The 21,738-nt window shown below is 26.1% G+C and overlaps 1 protein-coding gene across 4 annotated transcripts; it reads left to right on the top strand.

Moving 5' to 3' along the window:
• The first annotated feature begins 2,884 nt into the window (after window positions 1-2,884).
• Window positions 2,885-17,317, top strand: LOC129963172 (probable protein phosphatase 2C T23F11.1). Of its 4 annotated transcripts, none has more exons than XM_056077313.1 (9): window positions 2,885-3,038; window positions 7,228-7,335; window positions 7,739-7,888; window positions 8,668-8,733; window positions 8,829-8,902; window positions 11,078-11,219; window positions 11,302-11,385; window positions 16,148-16,293; window positions 16,768-17,317. In XM_056077313.1, the coding sequence occupies exons 2-9, from the start codon at window positions 7,233-7,235 to the stop codon at window positions 17,164-17,166; spliced, it is 1,164 nt and encodes a 387-aa protein (XP_055933288.1). In that variant the 5' UTR covers window positions 2,885-3,038; window positions 7,228-7,232; the 3' UTR covers window positions 17,167-17,317. The 4 variants fall into 4 exon arrangements, with proteins under 4 accessions (XP_055933288.1, XP_055933289.1, XP_055933291.1 ...); XM_056077314.1 differs by having other exon boundaries at window positions 2,898-2,997; XM_056077316.1 differs by having other exon boundaries at window positions 2,961-2,980.
• Window positions 17,318-21,738: the final 4,421 nt, after the last annotated feature.

The following is a 21,738-nucleotide window of genomic DNA, read 5'->3' as shown; positions in this document are numbered from 1 at the left end:
TTTTTTTACACACAAAGTTCAATTTATAATGATTTTGTTACAGAATATTTTCATTATAAATGAAAAATTTGGAATTAAATTTCATAAATTTCAATAGAAATTAATTTATAATGCAAATACTGAACTATAGTTTAAATGCAAAGCCCATACTAAAAAATGAAATATCTTTAACAATTTGATTGGAAAATGTAATTAACATTTTAGATGGGGTTTACATAAATGCTCTGTAAACAAATTATATGATTCTTTACCAATGAATACAATTAAAGAATAAATGGAAAAGCTATTTTAATATCATTACAATTCATACACAGCAGAGGAAATACAAGAATTTATATAATTTTTACAAACTAACAACATCAAATAATTATTTTTTTCTGTCAAAAGGATCAGACCATACTTTCATTCCTGTAATAAAAATGAGCTTGGATTAATATTGCACTACTAAAATGAATTCGAATTAATTTATTTCCATAAATAATGCAGTATAATAATTCAGATATATAAAACTTTAAAAAGGAATGTTAGAAATTTTTGAAAGGGGCAAAAAATATAAATAAATAATGACCAGATTCAAAAGAAATAAATTTAGAACAACTAATAAAATACTAAATATGCTAATAGTGTATCTGTTAAGTTCATTGAAATGTATAATTAGAGCTTGCATCTTGAAAGATGATTTTTCAGCCAATATTATATAAGACTACTGTATTTGACATGCATTTTGTTTATTGATGAACTCGCAGAAGAATATTAAAAAAAATTTTAGGATTTTTTAAAAGGGGAATAAATTAACTATTTTATATTCTTAAATAGCTAGAATCATTTAAAACAATTATGAACAAATCATAATTATAGCAGAAATTTTAAAATAACTGAAAGTTATTTTAATAAGTAATTTTATTTATTCAGTTAATTTCCCTCTCAATTCCTCTTGATGACTCAAGTGTTATAATTTTCATTAAGAATAAAGCATCAAAAAAAATACTCATACACTAAAAATTCATTTAAATATGCAAATTTAAACTATAAAAAAAATTATAAATGTTTTTTTAATTCACAGATCAATTTGAAGTTTTTCTATAAATTAAGTATTAAATTTAAACTGTTCATTAGTGATAGCAGAAAAGTGCCAATATTCCATTTAGACTTACTATCAGAATAGAACTAGTATTTAATAACTCATTTTCGATTAAAAAAAAAAAGAAGCAGAAGAACATAAAAATTCAAAGAGGAAAAATAGGATTGTTATCATTAAATAAGAGTTAATAATAACATCTGAAAGTAGCAGATACATTTTTTATAAAACAGGCTTTGGTTAATAAAGTAAAGTTATTTTCTGTATACATGGATTATATATTCAAATAAAACATTATATCAAATGAAAAAAACTTGCTTTATTACAAAATGAAAAACAGCTATAGAATAATGTATATGAAAATTAACTAAAATGCTAATTGACTAAAGGTGGATTTCATACATGATATCCATTCATTCAATATAAGAAAATTTTGCTTCATAAATTTAATATATATATACTAATCATATAATTATCAATTTATGAATAACTATATTCATTGCAGTATTAACACAGTCTTTCATTTTATACGGAAAAACTGCATAAAGCAGTTAGATTTATCCAGAAAAAACTCTTAAACATAAAATATCAAAGTCCAAAAATGGTTATTAATACAACATTATTAAATACAGAATTTTGTCAGCAACAAAATTCTGACTATAACTACAGCTTTTTCATCGTGGCATTAGAAAACTATTAAGTCTTGAAGGTATCTCAAGAATTTATTATTTGATATGAGGCATAACAGATACAGAATGTATATGAATTTTTTGGAAGGAATGTTGATTATATCAAACTGCATTGCTATGGAATGCAATTTCAGAGTTAAAAGAAAAAGAGGGAATTTTGAAAATTAAAAAGAAAAAAGATTTTCAAAACTATAAAAACAAAATCAAAGTTTTAAAATTTGACAATATTACGAGAAATGCAAAAATCAATATTTAAATAAGAAAGATTTCTTTAATCTAAAACTTTGAAAAACATTTAATGGTTTTTAAATCAATGTTTTAGTTAGACAACAATATTCTTACCACCAGGTTGAATTTTCTCTTGATCAATCCCAGCTCTTGTTATTTTCTGTATTTCTTCTACAAGGAACAAATTTATATCAGAAGGAATATTTAAAATGGGTTAAATAATCAACTATATTGTTTAATTACTGAACTCACTGTATTCATCTATATGAAGATATGGATAAACAACAACTGCATACAGACAGGCACCAACTAATCCACCCAAACCACCATAGAAAGCAAATGCTCGCAGTCCTTTTAATTTTACTGGTCGAACCATTCTAATATTAGATAATTCGAAAAATCGAAATCCAAATTAATTCAGGTTTGATGCCGTTGACTTTTTAGCCGGTTTCTTTTTTAGACAATTATTGTTTCTAAGTAGCTTTAATTCATATTAATTGATTAAAAAAAACCAAGAAAATTAAACTGAATAAATAATGATCAAACAATTTCTCAACGAATCAAATTTATTTGATTTCCCATATTGTTTATATAAGTTTACTTTTGTTTTGATATTTTAATGTAAGCCCAAAGTTACAGTTAGAAAGATTTGATAACCAAAATTAAAATACATCATCGATATTCAGTTATGTTAATCATAAATGAAAATTCCGAAATAAACAGGATTCCAAAAATGCTTACAAAACTCATTGCAACTACTATTTACAATCTTCCCATTGAAATTTATTTTGATATCTTCAATTTATTAATTTGATTCTTGATTTGTTTTTCTTTAGTATATCGTTGCGCCTTCTAGCGGACTAAGTTTTAGTACGCGCAATTCATTTATGTTTATTTTTGTGAATACTTTAAAAAAAGATACGAAATTTCATTTTCTTACTCTACGGTTTCATTCATAGTTTTAAAGCGCATTACTTGTCAAATGGTAATTGTTTAAAGCAGGTAGTAATTAGTTAGCTTTTATAATTTGTATCGAACTGTTGGTAAGTTTTTATTTGAAGAAACATTTATAAAATATTGTAAATAAATTTTGATTTTGTTTTATTTAAACTTTTTGTTATCTTCGTCGTTCACTGTAACGAAATAAGGTAATATTTTTTTATCGAACATTTTAAATTGGTAGTGTAAGTGTGTAATTTCAGAAAGAAATTGATTGATATAAGAGCCATTAACCTACCGGATGCAATTATAAACATTAAAAACTTTTTTTAGAATTTTATGGGTGTTGACACTTTAAATAATCTTCAGTTTATACATTCTAATTATATTTCCCCTCAGTATGTATGTTTTCTTAATATTAATGCGTATTACTGTCTAGTAACAATGATACAACTTTTTTACTATTAAATCCATTTTCGTTACATTTGTAAAATATTGCATTACTAGATAACATTGCCACAATTTCAAAAACTTGTTAATTTGCTAGTTCGTTCAGTCGCGATCCCTTTCATGTTTCATATTTATATAACAATAATTTTAATTCCAATAAAGAGAAATTAGTGGGCCGAGAACTTAAGATAACTAAAATTCGAGTGATTTTTCATCTTTAGATGCAATTACAAAAAATTGAATTTTTATAAAGAAATAATGATCTTATGGGATAACATATATTATTGTGAAATAAAAAAATGAACTGGGATAAAAAGTGAAGTGAGATACTGAAAGAAAATAAATTTCTCTTATTTATTATAGTTAGAATTGTAATGGTAAATCTTATTTTTTTCCCAGAATAAATTGCATGCCTGGAGAATAACATCAATGATCTTATGATGTTTATATGTAACATTTGATTATATGGATCCCACTACATTGCAGAGATATTTAAAGGATTCTAATCGTAATCTTAATTTGATTTGGAAGATTTCAGCATTTTCTGAATGAGATTTTGTAATTCCTGAAACTGATTTTCTTTTCTTTTATGAAATAATTCACAATGTTTTTAATATGTGAAGCATTTATTGTATAAATTTCATCAGTTTATTGCTCTGTTAATCATATTTTATTTCTTAATGTTTACTTTTAGCAAAATTTATTTTACAAATTTCAACCTCTTTTGTTCCAAACATTGTGCTAGGTCTCTTTCAACTTGTTTAAAGATACATTATTTTAATTAATTACTAAAATTTTAGAAAACTTTACAAATTCATCTCTAAAAAATCTGACTCGTTTCAAGCTTAAAATTTTTACGTTTTTTTTTTTTTCATAAATTTGTTTTCCTCCCATTTGAACAATAGTGTTTTTTTATGTAAATGCTTTTCTTAGATGCTATTTAGAATTTATGCCTATAAATTCCAAATGACTCATTCAAAGTGCAATGTGTTATTAAGATGGATGCTTCCAAAGTCGTGGATAATATGCATATTATCAATTTGGGGAAATATCCCCTTATAATGGAATTTTTGAATAGGAACTACCTTGTTATGATATTGCGACTATTATTTGTTGTCTTTTAGCTTGTATTCAAATTATAATGTACTAAAATATTCTGACAAATATACACAATGAATAATAATTTATATATGACTGGTACAAGACTTAATGGTAATGATTAAAATATCAATATTTAGGATCTTTTAAATGACTTCTGACTTACTATATACAGTTTAGTGTAAACAGATTGTTTGTGTTAAAACATTGTCTATATTGTACTAGTTCCTTGAATCTTTTTTTTTTTTTTTTTTCTTCTTTTTTAGAAAGTTAATCTGTATAATTATATCGCTTATCTTCGACCAATTTAAACTATATATTTAAATTTCAATTACCTAAGTAAAGACTGCATTTGTTGAGGAGGAGGAAAATTTGAATATGCAAAAGTTTCACATAAGTTTACTGGTCTATTTAAAAAGTTTTATTTTTTAAGGTAAAAAGTCTTTAATTTTTAGAAAAGGATTTAAGAACAGCTTAAGAGACTTTTAACTATCTGTTTTAGATTAAAAGGTAACTTTATTATTAATGATAATGATGAGTAAATTCTAATTCCTGTGATTGTGGGTTTTTTATTACTTTAACTGCTTGATGTATATAAACTTAAAAGGATTTGTACTATGAATAATTTCAATAGCTCTTTGATTAAGATGTGCTAACTTTCATGGATAATTATCTAGTAATTATATCATGCTATTTATTGTTTCATTTCTATACCATTTCCACCCCCACCCCCCATCCTTTTATATGAAATGAAACTATTTGATAGTGATAAAGTGATGGAAATTTGTAATTTAACAATCTTACTAGATTTTTAAATTTTTTTATGGAATTATTTAGAAAAATCAAGATTAACCCTATCCTCCCCCAATGGTAAACTAAGAAACAACTATTTTGCTTGTTATGAATAAATTATGATAATTTTGTAGTATACCTAATTGTTAAGTAGAATATCTGCTCTTGAATATTTCTTAATCATCTAATGTAAATAAGATTTATATTGTGTATCTCAGTATCTTGCATTATAATTTAATACCTGATTTTAATTCTAAGCTAATTTTAACTATGCAGAGTGCTGTTGAAAATCTTGTATGATTAAAATGAAAAATTTTCATGGTTAATAGAATATATTACAGGCGATATAATTTGATTATGTTTATTAGATTTTTTTATAGTCTTTAATTTGTATGTCATAGTTTTTTCTGTATAAAAAAAAAAGTAGATAATAATTTTTATGCAAATCTGTATTCAAAAGCATATTCTTTGTTCCTGATTTTAAGAAACAACTTACAATTTTCTCATGTTTTTCCTCTTAATTTGTTTAGTTAAGAATCTATATAACATTTACTATGTAATATTTATTAAATAACTAAATTTTTACAAATTGAAAAAGTTTTTAAATATTATATCAACATCATAAGATATATCTTTATTTTTGTCTTATAAAGTTAATTAGATTTGTAGTTCATATGTTTTAATGTAATGAGTTTTCCTTTTCAGTTGCCTAAATTTTAATATTGTTTGTTATAAGTATTATTCAGAAACAGAGGATATTTGTTTTTAACATAAAGAACTAGTTTATAATTGTGGAATAAGGATAGGAGAGGTTCGATTCTAACTTAAAAAAAAAAAAAAAAAATCATTATTTTGAATGAAAATTCAGAGCGATTATAAAACGAATTTGTCATATAAGTAGAACTACAATGATGAATTAAAGCTAATGAAATTCAATATATAAGTTTATCAAACTACGTGTATAAGGACAGAAACAACAACAATAAATCCTTTCAGAGTTTGGATCACAAATTAATTTGTACAGTAAAAAACTTTAATTAAAGTCAAAGGGGTTCTTATAGCATTGAAAATATGGGACTAGTAAAGGCATTGTAAAGTGCAAAAGCGAAACATTCATTTTATATGCCAACTTCTTCAAACGTTATGGAATTTGGTATGGAGAGATGAGGAACAACAGTAATGTACCTATTTATTAATGGATTACATCAAATCCATAAACTGTGTCTGCTTTAAAAGATACTAAAAGGCATAAGAATTAATAAATTCCTCGCCCAATGTTTTATGTTCTTTTGCTGTCTACCATCTTGTATTTGCAGAGTATTATAAGGGTGAATGAAACTAATTAAAATGTTCTGCTTTTGCCCTGTTTCTATGTCCTTGCAAGTCTTTTTTCATGCCAGTGTTTTTCGTACTACAAGTGTTGGCAATTAATTGAAAGTGTGTAAAAATAGAACTAATATTTTGAATAAATTCTTCAACTTCACAAATTTCATTCATATTCATTGATCATTATAGCCACTAAGAACTTGTATTTCCTTAAAAAAAAAAAAACTACTTTATAAGCAGTTTTTACTTGCAATATGTTTTATTTATTAAATCTGTATTCATGAAATATATATGAATAGCTCCATTAGATACAAACACTGAATAAACCAAAAGAATATGCAGGCTTTTGTTTAATCATTGTAATTGCATACAAAAACATTAAGATAAGATTGTATCTAGGAACTGCTTAAGTGCAAAACTTGAAACATCTCGCAGTTTTTTTTATAAATTTTAGTTTCTTTGACTGTAGATGGATTTTGTTAATAAATTGAATATCTCATTACTTCATTTCAATCCTTATAATACACTTAAGTGCAGTTAATTATCTTAAAATTAATTTATTTTTATAATATTGAAATATCTTTATGGATGTTATGAAATCATGCTAAAAATATTTTTGCATTTTAGTAAACATGGGACAGACTTTATCAGAGCCCGTCACTGCTAAGGAAACTTCAAGTTGCGCAAATGATTTTGTTAAAGTTGGTGCTTCGTGTATGCAAGGATGGCGTATTAGTATCCTTTATTTTTTGTTTCATCATAATGTATTTTAAAGTAAAATTTTCAGTAAGTTTTAATTGTTCCATAATGTATTTATGAAGTAAGTTTCTATTGGATAAAAATGTTTACTTTTTAGAAATTTAGTTTATCTTAAATAATATATATTTAATTGACTGGTAATATTTTTTTTTCAGTGGATAATGGTGATACTTGACAAACAAACAATAATATTAGAATAAAAATAAAAAAAGGAATTAAAAAATTCTTTTGTTTTTTTAAATTTCAATAAAATATTCTCAGCCTACTCTTTACATATCAAATCGCGTATCATAATATGAAGGTGTTTTAAAAAAGATTTGGAATTTGAAGGAAGAACTTTCAAAGGGGGAAAAGAAAAGACCTTAATTCTTGTTCTCAGATATGGAAGATGCACACACACATTTATTATCTCTAGCTGATGATAAAGAAGCTTGCTTTTTTGCTGTTTATGATGGTCATGGAGGAGCAAAAGTTGCTGAATATGCTGGAAATAATTTACATAAGAAGATTGTTTCTCATCCAGCTTATAGTAAGTAATTTCAAAGTTATAAAATGCAGCTATAAAAGATGACATTCATTTTGTAGATTTTTCAAGTTGTATAGAATTTTCTATATTAAATATATATCATTTTGAAATTTTTAATTGCATAATAAGCAATATTTCTAATTGAATTTGTGTGAACAACAAATCCAATTAGACACAAAAATTTTTTCAAAAATAATGCAATGACAATTTCATTCATTAATTTCACTTGTATTCCTACTTTTTATTTATGTATATTCATTTTTTTTGTTTTTGTTTTTATAGTTATGTCCTTTTATTTATTTTTTTAAAGAGAAAAGGGTTATTTTAATTACAAGTTATTTGTTTTTTATGATTTAAAATATTATTTCTAAGCTCTATTTTTAAATTTAAATGATTATAAAGAAATATTTCCTCATGTTTAAATACCTTGATTCTCCAAGAGTAATAGTCTTAATTTCTAGCTTTAGTAATTTAGTAATGTACCTTCAATTCCGAAATAATGAAATGCAGCAGTTTGAAGCTTTAAAATGTTTGGAGAAGTTGTCTGCCGTATGAAATCACAACTGAATTTGTATGTGTGTGGACACGCTCAAATTCCTCCTAAATTGATAATTTTTTATATTTCTCAAGACATATATTTTTTATATACATAATTATGACTGTTTTTACAGTGATGCTTATAAACTTTTTTATATCTTCAAGAATTTAATTTGTCTGACTAAAATTATGTTTTAAAAACTCTTTGAAGTCATTTATTATTTTTCTCATTTGGAAAATTTTAGAAAAGGGAGATATTGTTGAAGCTATAAAACAAAGTTTTTTGGAAGTAGATGCTGATATGCTGAAAGGTATTTTTTCCCCCCTATGTTATGGATTTTTGTTTTATTTATTTATTTTATTCAAAAACATATCAGAACTTACTCTTTTTTTTTTTTTTTTTCAGATGAAAATATGAGGGATGAATTAGCTGGCACAACAGCTGTTGTTGTATTAATTAAGAATGGAAAAATTTATTGTGTAAGTAACTTTAATAATTTTGGTTAATGCAATTTTTGAAACAAAAATATGTTAACATATTCATATATAAAGTTAAGAAATAATACTCTATATGATCAAAATACTTTTTAAATATACACTTTTTAAAACTTTAATTTTTTTTTTTTTTTTTTTTGAGTTTCTCCTGAAAGATTATGTTAAATACCCTTGAATTGAGTGTATATCTAAAATACTTTTTAGATATACACTTTTTAAAACTTTTTTTTTTTTTTTTTAGTTTCTCCTGAAAGATTATGTTAAATACCCTTGAATTTCAGCCAAATAAAGAATGCATTTGAAGGCATATTTTACATGGAAGATTTTGTCATGGGGTGATTTAAAGGATTAAGAAAAGATTTGTCCTAACTCAGTTTCACAAAAAGTTGGACATGATTTGCTGCTTTCATGCATGATTTTGTTTGCTTTGTGTAATACTTTTATACATTTTTATGTAAAAGGAGGGGGGAAACCACAAATTTTTTTAAGTTTTTTTTTGGAGGGGGGGCTCCAATAAATGCTTAATTTTGCAGCATGTTTTCCTTCACCTCCTCCCTTTTCTGATAATATGAAAAAGTTTTCATAGAATCGTAGAAGCGGTTGCCGGTAACGTGACAAGTTAAAATTGAAGACACTGTACTGGTAGTTTATATACTACACTACATGTTTCAAGAATTTATTAGCGAAAAAGTAAATTACAAGAAATAAACTGTTCACATTTTAACACGAATTCTGTAATGCCTAACATAAATGCAGTAAGCATAAACAAAACTTTAAAGTACATCATAAGCCTAATTCTTAAGAAAATTGATTTTATTTTTGACTGATAAATGATTACACATTCATGAAAAGGTAACCCTGAAATAAGGATCAAAACTTGCAGTTTTTAGTTTTTGAAAAGGTCTTTAATAGAAGACATCTTCTGCAATGCCTTCCTCATTTAATTATGATAAAAGAAAACTATTCCTTATAGTACGGAAGCTGGATGATCGAGAATTAAATATTCGGTATTTGACTTTTAAATTATGAAAATAAAAAGGCTATGTTTTACATATTTTAAAATTTTTTAAAAGTAAATATTCATATTTCCATGGAATATTTACTGTATTTATTATTGGAAAACATCAGATTTTTTTTTTTTTGAATAATAATTTACTTAATTTTTTGTTTATTAATCTCTTTAATGTTTGGTTATTTGCAGCTAATTTTTTGGGTATATTTCATCAAAATATTGGGAATTAAGGATTTCACTCATCCATTCATGCATCATTTTTGTTCACCCATCAAAGACCAGAAATCATAATTTCAGTTTCTAAAAATCATGTTCAAAACCATAAAAAATATGCATTTCCAATTGTGTAATACAGAAGGAACTTAATGTGTGAAATCAATTTTCTTTAGAAATTGTGAATAATTGTCTAAAATTAGTGCAGTTAATACTAGTACTTTTCTATAGTATCATGTTGGTCTCTATAAAGTGCAATCTTGGTTATGAGAATAATTTACAAGAGAATTGGCATAGTTTTGGAATACTGGAAATCGAATATGTGCAAAAATATTTTGATACTTAATTTACAAAAATCAAAGAGTAAGACAAAATGGAATTATTTTTTTAAAGCATAAATCTGATAGAGTTCTCCATAAAATATGAAGCAAGTGATAGCTTTACTAATCGAAGGGTTATTAATATTACCAATCTTTTTGATGTTATTGCCTGAAATAAATTTTTTGAGAAACTAATTACTAACTTAATAAAAAATTGCAAAAAAAAAAAAAAAAAAAAAAAAAAAAAAAAAAAAGGATTGAAAATATTTAAATGTGCTGTCTAATTTCATAATTGAACTCACTTATAAGTTACTAAATTCCTTATGAAGTATTTATAAAATATAGACTTATCTCATAGTGTATTATGAAAGTAAATAATTTAGCTTATGTTGGTTTCTTTAGTACATATATTATAATATATACTAAAGAGAACAGCATAAATTATAATTTTGGAGTAGTCTGTTGACTGACATATGAAGAAAATTGAATTGTGGTTGTATTTTTGAATTTCTTTTCCTTTTTAATATCGGTTATTTTGTAAAATTAATTTGATTATGAAGTATTCATCAATTTTGTTTAATATCTAAATGCTTTTGGATTTTAATAATATTTTAGGGAAATGTGGGGGATTCTCGGGCTGTTGCTAGTGTTGCTGGAGCTGTTCAACAACTATCATTTGATCATAAACCAAGTAATGAAGGTGAAGTGAAACGAATAGTTGCTGCTGGTGGATGGGTTGAATTTAACAGAGTTAATGGTAGCTATTTTTTATTGATTTACATAGAGCTATATATAAAGTTTTATGGTTCATTTTTATTTAATATGCTTATCTGTTTCAGGCAATCTTGCTCTCTCGCGAGCCTTAGGAGATTTTGTTTTCAAAAAGAATGAAAAGAAGCCCCCTGAAGAACAAATAGTGACTGGTAATTTTTAAAATTTTCTTTTTAACTTGACACTAGGGATTGCAATACCGGACCAAAAGTTCAATACCGGTATTCGGTATTTTTTAAATCTTAATACCGGGATACCGGTTTTAATACCAATATTAGAAATTTTAGAAAAAGAAAGAAAACACAGGTGTTTCTTTGTTTTATTTGCCAGTTTTGTTAGAAAGTGTAAATATCACAAAAAATAATTTGTAACTTATAAATTATCACAGTATATAATCACAAAAAAGTAAAGAAACATCTTATTTATTTAAATCACAAAAAAGTGTAAATATCACTATTCAGTCTGGCGTACTATTACAACTTTTTGAAATGTGATCTCAAAAAACAATGCATCAATTGTACTGTCATTAAGCCTGAAAAGTAATTTTGTGTAAAAATTACTAGCTGTGTAAAAAATTACGCTCTTTCGATATCTACGCTAGTTGGTGGTACTGTTAGCAATGTGCAATATACTTTTTCCAAGTATTTACCTCTAAATCCCTCATCTTCAAATGAATCGATTTCTCGTCGGATGGTTTTGAATATAACTGATTTCTGTATTGTATTTTGGTTCGTTGAAATTTTTTTATTTATCGCTAATTCTAATTTTTGTTCAAGAGACAATTCCTTTTCATTATCGACAGTAGTGACATATAATCTTCAATAATTGAACTAAATTCTTCTGAATGTGGATAGGTTTGTGGGTAAAAAATTTTAAGAAAATTTACTCTAAACTTAATCAGATTTGAATTGGTTATTTTCAATTTTTCATTTTCATTTTTAAAATCACTATAATTATTTAAATACCATAAGACATTTTCTATTTCGGTATGCCTTTCTTCTGTGCGATTTTTCAATGTAATATATAATTCTTTAAATAGTGATGTGTGCTGTTCTTTCAGTGACTGCAACATGAAATTTATTGTTGCATTATCTGTTAATAAATTAGAATCTCTCTGACATAATGCCTCAATAGTCAGTTTTATTGGAAGTAGAGCTGATACAGTTCTGGTTATTACGTCGAATTCACTATCTGAAAAATTAATTTACAGGTTTAAGTCGATTCTTTGTTTTTGGATTGGATTTCTCAGTTTCAAAAATCGTTCCATCATTAGGAGTAAACTGTTCCAACGTGTTATAGAATCTAATATTAACATATATTCTGTTTTATTTTCAGTTAGTATATATTTTAGTAAAATATCCTTTTTATAGGGGAACGTTTAAATATCTTAACAATTTTTCGAACTTTTCTTGATAGGTTAATATTTCATCCTCATTAGCAATATCTTCTTCAACAATTACATTGCCATTATCTTCATTGTCAATATCACTCACACTCTTACTCTTTTCAAAGTTGGAATCCGAAATTTTTTATATCCACAGTATTTGGATTCTTCTGTTCTTTATTTTTTTGGTATAATACTTCTATTACTCCTAATTGAATTCCATGTGCATAGCACAACTGCTGATTTGCACCAATTAACTTTCCAACTTTTTTCATAATTGTTGCTCCATCAGTTGTTAAGGGTACAATATTTTCTTTCAGGGATAATCCACGTTTCGCTAATTTAGATTTAAGCAATTAATTAAGCCATTAATTAGCTAATTAATTTCGCCCATTATGGAGACATAAAAACAAAAACACATACTATTTTGCTATGTTCGCGATACCTGAACATATAGTGGAGAAATTTTAAAAATTTCTTGTAAATACCAAAAAACCGGTATTTAAACTTGTAAATACCGAAAAACCGGTATTTAAACTTGTAAATACCGGTATTACAAAATTGTACAAATGGCTCAAAATACCGGTATTCGGTATCCTGATATACCGGTATTGCAATCCCTACTTGACACATGATAAATATTAGCAATCAGTTTTACTACATTCTATCTGGAACAGTAGGTTACAGGTAGTTTGGAGTTTTATAATAATAAATAATATGCAATTTTTATCTATGATTGGTATGTTCTGTGTTATTAGAGACGAGGAAAAAATTTCAAAAAGTATTTATAAACTGAGATCTACCATTCTTTAACTTTCTGACTACAGTATTTTTAAATCGCTATTTCAATGTAATATTTGCGTGCAAATTCGGATATTTTTTTAATGGGGAAAAAAAAAAACTATTATATTCAGATACATAATAGAATGATATAATTCAAATCTGTAATTTAGAGGATAAACATATTAGTACATGAACATCACAGGATGCAGCAGAAAATTGACTGCCTTCCAACTTGTAGAAATTGTGGGCTATACAGTTTGAGAGTTAATCTCCCATTTTTATTGCAAATTTATTTAAAGGAATTTGGCTATTAAAACTGATTTCATGACAATATATTTCAAATATATACATGTTCTTTTTGTTAATTTTTTTAAAAAGTGATATATTGATGAAGAAATAAGAAAAAGTTTATACAAGTATAATATTGATTTAGTAAGACATTTTACTAACTAAAAATAGTTAAAATTCATTTGTAAAATCATGCTGATATTTTTAAAAAAGTATTTTAAAGTAGTTTGTGACCTTGCATTCTAATGCATGCTTGTTAAAAAAAAAAAGAGAATGGAAGGAATAGGGGTAAAAAAGAAGCAAGATTACAAAAATTACTTATTGAATTTCTTAATATTATTAAATTAAAAAGGTCTTTAGCTATCTGTTTTTGATATTAAGGTGTTACTCATAATTAGATATATGAATATAAGTACTGTATAATACAAGGTATATCCACAAAGTAAGTTCCATTTGGTTATATAAAAAAAAATGTGTACAGATACAGAAACAAATTTATTGTACAAAAATCTACAACTGTTAAACTACTTTTCTACATAGCTTCCGAAATTTTGTAGACACTTGTCATAGTGTGGCACAAGTTTTTGTATTCTTTCTTCATAGAAGGTTGCCGCCTGTATTTTCAACCATGTGGTAACATGTTCTTTCAGCTCGTCCTCATCGTTAAAGTGTTGACCACCAAGGAAAGATTTTAGGTGCAAGAAGAGATGAAAGTCATTAGGGGCGAGGTCCGGGCTGTACGGAGGATGATCAAACACGTCCCAGTCAAATTTCTGTAGGAGTTGTTTTGTCACGTTCACAGTGTAAGGTCGGGAATTATCGTGCAAAAAAAAAAAAAAAAAAACCTTTTGACATTTATCCTCGGCGCTTGTTCTGTATTGCGCGGCGCAATTTCTTAAGGGTCTCGCAGTAAACATGCGCATTGATTGATTGGCCTCGTGGTAAGAAAACAATCAGCAAAATGCCTTTTCTGTTCCATAAAACGGTGCACATGACTTTTCTAGGTGTCAAGGTTTGTTTAGGCTTAACTTTCGTTGGGGAGGAAGTGTGCCTCCATTCCATTGATTGCCGTTTACTTTCAGGGGTGTCGTAAGATACCAAAGTCACATACCCCGTGACTATCTGAGAAAGAAAATCATCGCTGTCTTCATTGTAGCTTGTCAAAAACTGAAGTGCACTGCCCATCCGTTGTTTTTTTTTGTGTTGTTCTGTTAGAATTTTGGGTACCCAACGTGAGCAAAGTTTTCGAAATTTCCGTTTTTCAGTAACAATTTTATGAATTAGTTATCGTGAGATATGCGGAAATTCCATAGCAAGAGCACTAATTGTAAACTTACGGTTTTGCTGAAGCTTTCTTCAATTGCGTGAACCAGTTCATCAGTAACCAAAGACGGGCGTCCACTTCGTTCTTCATTGTGCACTTAATCACGTCCTTCATTGAACTGTCTGACCCATCTTCTAACCATTGAATCACTCGTAGCATTTTTTCCGTAAATCTCGCAGATTTGACGATAAATTTCACTTGGTTTAACTTTCTTTGCATTTAGAAAACGAATCGCAGATCTGATTTCTCAAGCGGCGGCATTTTCAATTAAGGCTGACATTATAAAGAAGTACTACAAAGAACACGTCGGCAGCAGCGATTTGAAAATAGCATACATTTCTTCTCCTTGAGTCAGAGTAACTGCCGCGCATGCTCGGAATTGCGATCGCAGCGTTGCCGCTGTTAGAAATAGAAACGGAACTTACTTTGTGGATATACCTCGTATATATATATATATATATATATATATATATATATATATATATATATATATATTATGTTAAATGACTGTTGGAATGATATCATGCATTTCAGGAATAATAGTGACATACAGCTGTAAATAACCCTAAGTTCAAAGAAATTTTCATTTCATACCCATTTTTAAAAATTATATGTAATAAATCAGAATTCGGTGTGCATTTTTTCTCCCTTCCTTATGATAATAAGCTGAAAGGTAATGCAAGTTTTCCACCTTTTTTTCACCAAATTTCAGAAGTAATTCAAGTGTAATTTTTTCTAGTTATTAAATGTTTTTATAATTCGATTGTTATTGATTTATTAATGTTTTAAATAATATGAATATCAAGATAATCACATTAAACATATTTTATTGTATCAACTTTATTTTGCGCTTACATGTAATCTCGTAGGAAATAAAAATATAGCCTTCAATTTTAAATCATTTTGTAGTGTTTAAACTTCTTATCTATAATTTCAAACTATTTTTTAAATAACTTGAATTGCTTGATTATACATGTATAATTGCAATTCATTTTGTATAGGATTTGAAAACTTTTTGTCTTGCAAAATCAAAGTTAATAATATTTAGGAATCCTTATTGCTGCTTACTTGGCAGATCTTGTTTTTTTTAATTATGTCTTTAACATTTGCTTGATTATTTTCTTTAATTTTCCAGCATATCCTGACGTTGTAGTCAAAGATTTAACTCCTGATCACGAATTCATAGTTTTAGCTTGTGATGGAATTTGGGATGTAATGACAAATGATGAAGTTGTTAATTTTATAAGAACAAGAATAGCTATAAGAATGGAACCAGAACAAGTGAGTATCATGATTATCCTTATTATTTAATTTGCATTGCAAAGATTAGTTATGTGTGTGCGTGCATGCGAGTGGGAGAGAGAGTTTTATTATTTTTATTGCTTCGAAAATCAATTATATTGGGTGAAAACTTGCTTCTTCTTATTTCTTGGTTTAATAGGTTTAATATTTTATTTGAAGATCATATATGGAAATGTGTTTTCATATTGTTTATGTTCTAGAACTTATATGTTTGCATTTGTCTCTAAAAACATGAAGTATCAAATGGTTGAAATTACATTGTACAAAACTGATGTAATTGATAATATAACAAAAGGAATTTCTTTACTAAAATCGGTTGATTAATATAGTTAGCGTACATAAGTAATCGACACTTTAACACCAATTTATTCTTTTGAAGAATTTCTAAAAGAAATCATTGGCCATTTGTAAAACTTTGAGATATTGAAATATTTTAATTTTTGCATTTTTTAGATATGTGAAGAGCTGATGACCCGCTGTCTTGCTCCCGACTGCCAGATGGGTGGCTTAGGATGTGATAACATGACTGTAGTTTTAGTTTGTCTCCTACAAGGAGAGTCATATGAAGAATTGGCTAATAAATGTTATAGAGTGTATACTTCCACTCAGGACGATACTTTGATATTGTCAGAATCATCTGCCTCTGAAGCAGAAGATGATTGTGAAGAAGACAACACTAAGTCAGAAGGTTTTCATCAACGAGATTCAATGTTACGTGATTGTAATGTTCCGTCAAATAGGCCTCCAACTGTTCCTTCCAACTTGTCTGAGAAACCACCAACGTCTCATTTACCAGGCCTAGTTCAAATGGACCCTTCCACAAGAGAAGGGGGTGAGCTTACTATAGCTTAAGTGTACTTAGCTCTGAAAGTTAATAAAAAATGTAAAGTATATATAGGAGGCATTCTGCACAGATATACAATATTTAAATTGTGATGAAAAATATTGTAAATAATAAAATATGTTGATGCCTGAATAAATTTTAACATGGCACAAAGGATAATTTGTTTGCAGTTCACAAAATATATCATTTTGTATTTTCATTGTAAAAAGAAATCATTTCATGCCTCAGGAATTTTAATTATTCATTAATTTTTAATTACTTTTGTATCTTTCAGATGTACAATTGTATACTTTTCCACAATATTGTGTTACAACCTTGAGAATGTAATATTTTTATTCAATTTTTCGTAATTTATTTTCTTTGTATTTCCCCTGTGTTTTTGAATATATTTGATGAAAACAGTGGAGTATAATTTTATTCATACCAAATAGTTTCCACATTTTGGCATCGAATTAAATGCCTTAAAAGATTTATTATGATTTAATATATATTTCATTCAGTTTTAAACATTTTTTACATCATGAAATGTTAAATTATGCTTCACTTGGTTGTGAAAATATTCATATTTTTAAATATCTAGCAGCTATCAGAATCTTTAGATTCTTTGGTTGTGTATTGGGTTCATGAAAATTTATAAAATGAGTTTTCTTAATCCTTCGTGCCATATTTCTTCTGTTTTTAGTTCCATAAAGTTTATAAAATTTTTGCCATATTTTCAATGTTAACTTCACTTTATTTTTTATTAGATTAAAAATATCATTGTTTGTTTCCATAGACTGCAAAATAATTTTAAATTAATCCAAGACCATCAACAAGGTGAAGTTTTGAAATTTAACATGCCAATAGTTTCCATAATTTTTAACGCCATTTTTTTAAAAAATATGTAACAGTTTAAAAGATAATTTGAATATAAATTGCTCAACTAATCTTAATACTTATTTTTCCTTTTAAAAGTGAACTGACAATCTGTATGTTTAAGAGTATTGTTGTGAATACTATTTTATTAAATTTTAAATATTCTCTTCTTTCTTTATTCAATGAAAATATTAAATATCAAAATAGTTTTAGTAAATGTAATTTGAATTGCCTGCGAGGAATAAAATTTTCAAAGCTTTCCTATATTCAGCGTGAAGGATTTTTTTTTTTTTAATTTTTTTTTTTTTTTAACTAAGGCATATTTTAATTCAAGTGAAATATTTTGTGCTGATGATTCTTTTTCATATAGGTAAAAATGCTGCAAAAAATGAAATGGGGGGCCTTATGCAAATGTTTGATATAATTCTGTTCAAAAATGGACTAAGAATTTTTTTTTTTCTCCATTTGGGAAATTGATTAATAGTACGCAGATTATAACACTTCCTAGTTTTACATGATAAAGCATTTTAATGTCTTCATTAAAATGCTTGAATGATATAGTTTATCTCTTCACAGTTAAGGACATGGCTTTTTTTTTTTTTTTTTTTCACTCCTACAATATATTTCCACACAAAGTAGATAATTGATGATTAATATTATTTGTGTAAGTTTTTAAACAAAAGCAAATAATGATGAAAATTTCACTAATATTTTTGTAAGTATTAAATTTCAAATATTTTCTTTAATCATAATTATTCTGAAGTTCCTTACTTTATTGTTAATTGAATGCAAGTGAATTTAAGAAACTTCTTACAGTTGGCTATTCTTAATTGTAACTGAAAAATTTTATTGATTTTATGCACTTAGTTTTCAAAAATGCAAAAGAGACTAAGCTTTCTTCTCTCATAATACCTTTAGGCCAGAAATTAGAAAAAAATATACAAAACATTGTTATCATTATTAATGAAGATTAAAAGAGGATAAAAATAGTTTCTCAAGATATTTTTTGGCTTATAAATATAGAAGAATGGGAAAAATTCTGTTTCCCACTGATTTCTATTGAAAAACTTGTATATTCTATTATATCTAAATGCTAATTTTTACAAAAGATTCTTATAATTGTAACTGTATTAATTTGTGCCATTTAGCTAAATGATCTCTTAATTATGTTGATGCCAAGCATGAAGAATATTTTCATGAAATAATTATCCAATGAAGTGTTGTGCATAATTTGTTTTGCATCATTCCATTGTCATCTATTAATACAATAAAAGTTAAATTTCTAGTGGTTTGGGCTGTAGAAAATATTTTTTTAATGGTGATAAACTGCAATAAGACACTTATTCCGAAATTTAAAAGAATGCTGTCTTTTTTTTATACATAAATGATTTTAAATTTAAGCATTTGGTCTTTTTTTTTTTTGAAATAATTATTTTTAACTAATAATTTGGCTTATTACCATATTGCTAATTATAAATAAAGCTGAAAAAGCTACAACACAAATATTCTAACAGACAAATCTGATTTGAAATATATTAAATGTTTATTAGCATGCAGAACTATTATGACTACTAGTTCACATTAAAATATCACATCATTGAAACTCAAATTTCAGTAAAAAATGGAGAATTTATTCTCAGTATACTTTATTTGATAATGTGTTTATACTTCAGTATATGACTTTATTATAAAATATTTTAGTAGACTTTAGATTATGTCGTTCTTTATTGTAACCAAGACTACTTTATATTAGCATAATTAATGGATCAACTCAAAATATGCAAAATCAGAAATGAATTTTAGGCAATCTATATTATATAACCTGAATAAGAAGTTTTGTATAATAATAGTTTATATTATGCAATTTGAAGTTTCTGCATTTTCTTCATTAGATTTATCTTACTTTATTCTTTAATTGCTGGTCATATTGCTTCAGAAAGAGTAATACATGTTTAATACCAAACTCATTAGCAAATCTCTAATGTAGCTTTAATTTTATAGAATTAAAAGAAGAATTATATTTTTAAAATAAATTATTAGCTATATGTGAATTTTACTCAGTTTTTTTTTTAAGGACTTTTTCCATATCAAATTTTTGGCCCAGGGCCTGTATGTTGGAAAAATATCCTTGCTTTTTATTATAGCAGAATGTTTTAAAGATGATATTGTAATTTTGTAGTGAAAACAAATATATGTCTAATGTTTATTAACTCTTTTCTTAAGGCAATAAATATTTGATATGTAAAATAAGTATATGTATTATTTTGCATATAGAAAATACAAGAAAAGTCGTAAATATAATTTACTAAGCAATAACAGTATTTTTACATGTCTTTAAAATTGTATTCATTTGTAATATGTAAAATTATCACATATGCTTAGTTGCTAAGTTCTCTTTATATGATTTTAAAAATGCTTGTATTTTATTCAAACATTTGTTATCAAAAATATATAGCTTAACATCATGTTATTACTTTAGTACAGTAGAATCATGTTAAAAAGCTAGCCATATCTGATTTATGCTAGAAAAACGATCATTCTGCTTTAGTCTTTTGTATAGTTTTGACATTCAGACTGATTTAATTGGAGGTAAATATGTTACATAGTTATAGAAGGATTTTATATAAGTATTTCTAATTTTCTGACTATTTAGAGCAAGTTATTTTTTAACATGGTCTTTTGATTTTAACAAAAGTTACTAGTTTTTTTTTTTTTGGCTGATATTTTAGAACTTTAATATTTTTGAGTTAAAAAGAAATGTGCCTTTATTACGTTTACAAAGAAAATTGCTATCCTGTATAAGAAAGAGAAGATTAACCGAATGAAAATATAAAATGTGTATGCTGCACTATTTTATTAATGCGCTTTTCCATTGTACATAATGTGTATGAAAATTATACAAATTGATTTTTTTTTTTGTTTAGTAAAATGCTTAATTTGTTTTAAATTTTTTATTTTTTAAAAGAAAATATTAAGCCTTTGTTAGCTTTGTTTTTGTTATATCAATGGCCAGTTTAGTGCTATATTATAAATGCCAATTTCTCTATACTTTATGAGCTTGGTTGTGTTAATATTTATAATATATATTATGTATTGATTTTCAAAATAAAAAGGTGTCAATCCATAAGTTTTTTTCTCTTTCTAAACAAATTTACACAAATTCCTTTTACTACAAATTGCATGTAAAAATAATTTATCAGATAATTTGATTTTCAAATAATTTTGTTTTGCTTTATAGGTTAATTTGTTGCCTATTATTATTTTCCTCGAAGTTTCTCTTTTTTTTTATCATGATATATTATATATCGCCAGTTCTGAAACAAGCAGCTCAATTTAACTGGCATGTTTTCTCCATCAAGATAAAATTTAAAATGGCATTAATCACAACTTTAAAAAAACAACACTGAATTTTGAAATGTTAAACATAAAGTTCTTGAACATTTCATTTAATTCGAGTAAGACTTTTTTATGTGATGTAATGAGCATATGTATGTTAATGTTCACATTTTTCATAATTTAAATTGCTGCTCCTTGTTTTGTTTCTATTCATGCACATATGATTATAAATTTTTCATATAAAATGTGGTATTCAGGCAGTAGAAAAGTTAGTAATTTTCTTCCCATTTGATTCAGTTAAAACTAAGGAGGCTATAATTTAGCATTGCTGTTTCATTATCCAACAATTAAGTTTTTATTCTATAATGTGTAGTAAATGACATTTGGTT

The sequence above is a fragment of the Argiope bruennichi genome, chromosome 3, assembly GCF_947563725.1.
Source record: "Argiope bruennichi chromosome 3, qqArgBrue1.1, whole genome shotgun sequence".
Lineage (NCBI taxonomy): Eukaryota > Metazoa > Arthropoda > Arachnida > Araneae > Araneidae > Argiope > Argiope bruennichi.
Note: the sequence above shows the minus strand (reverse complement) of the source record. Positions and strands in the feature narration are given on the sequence as shown.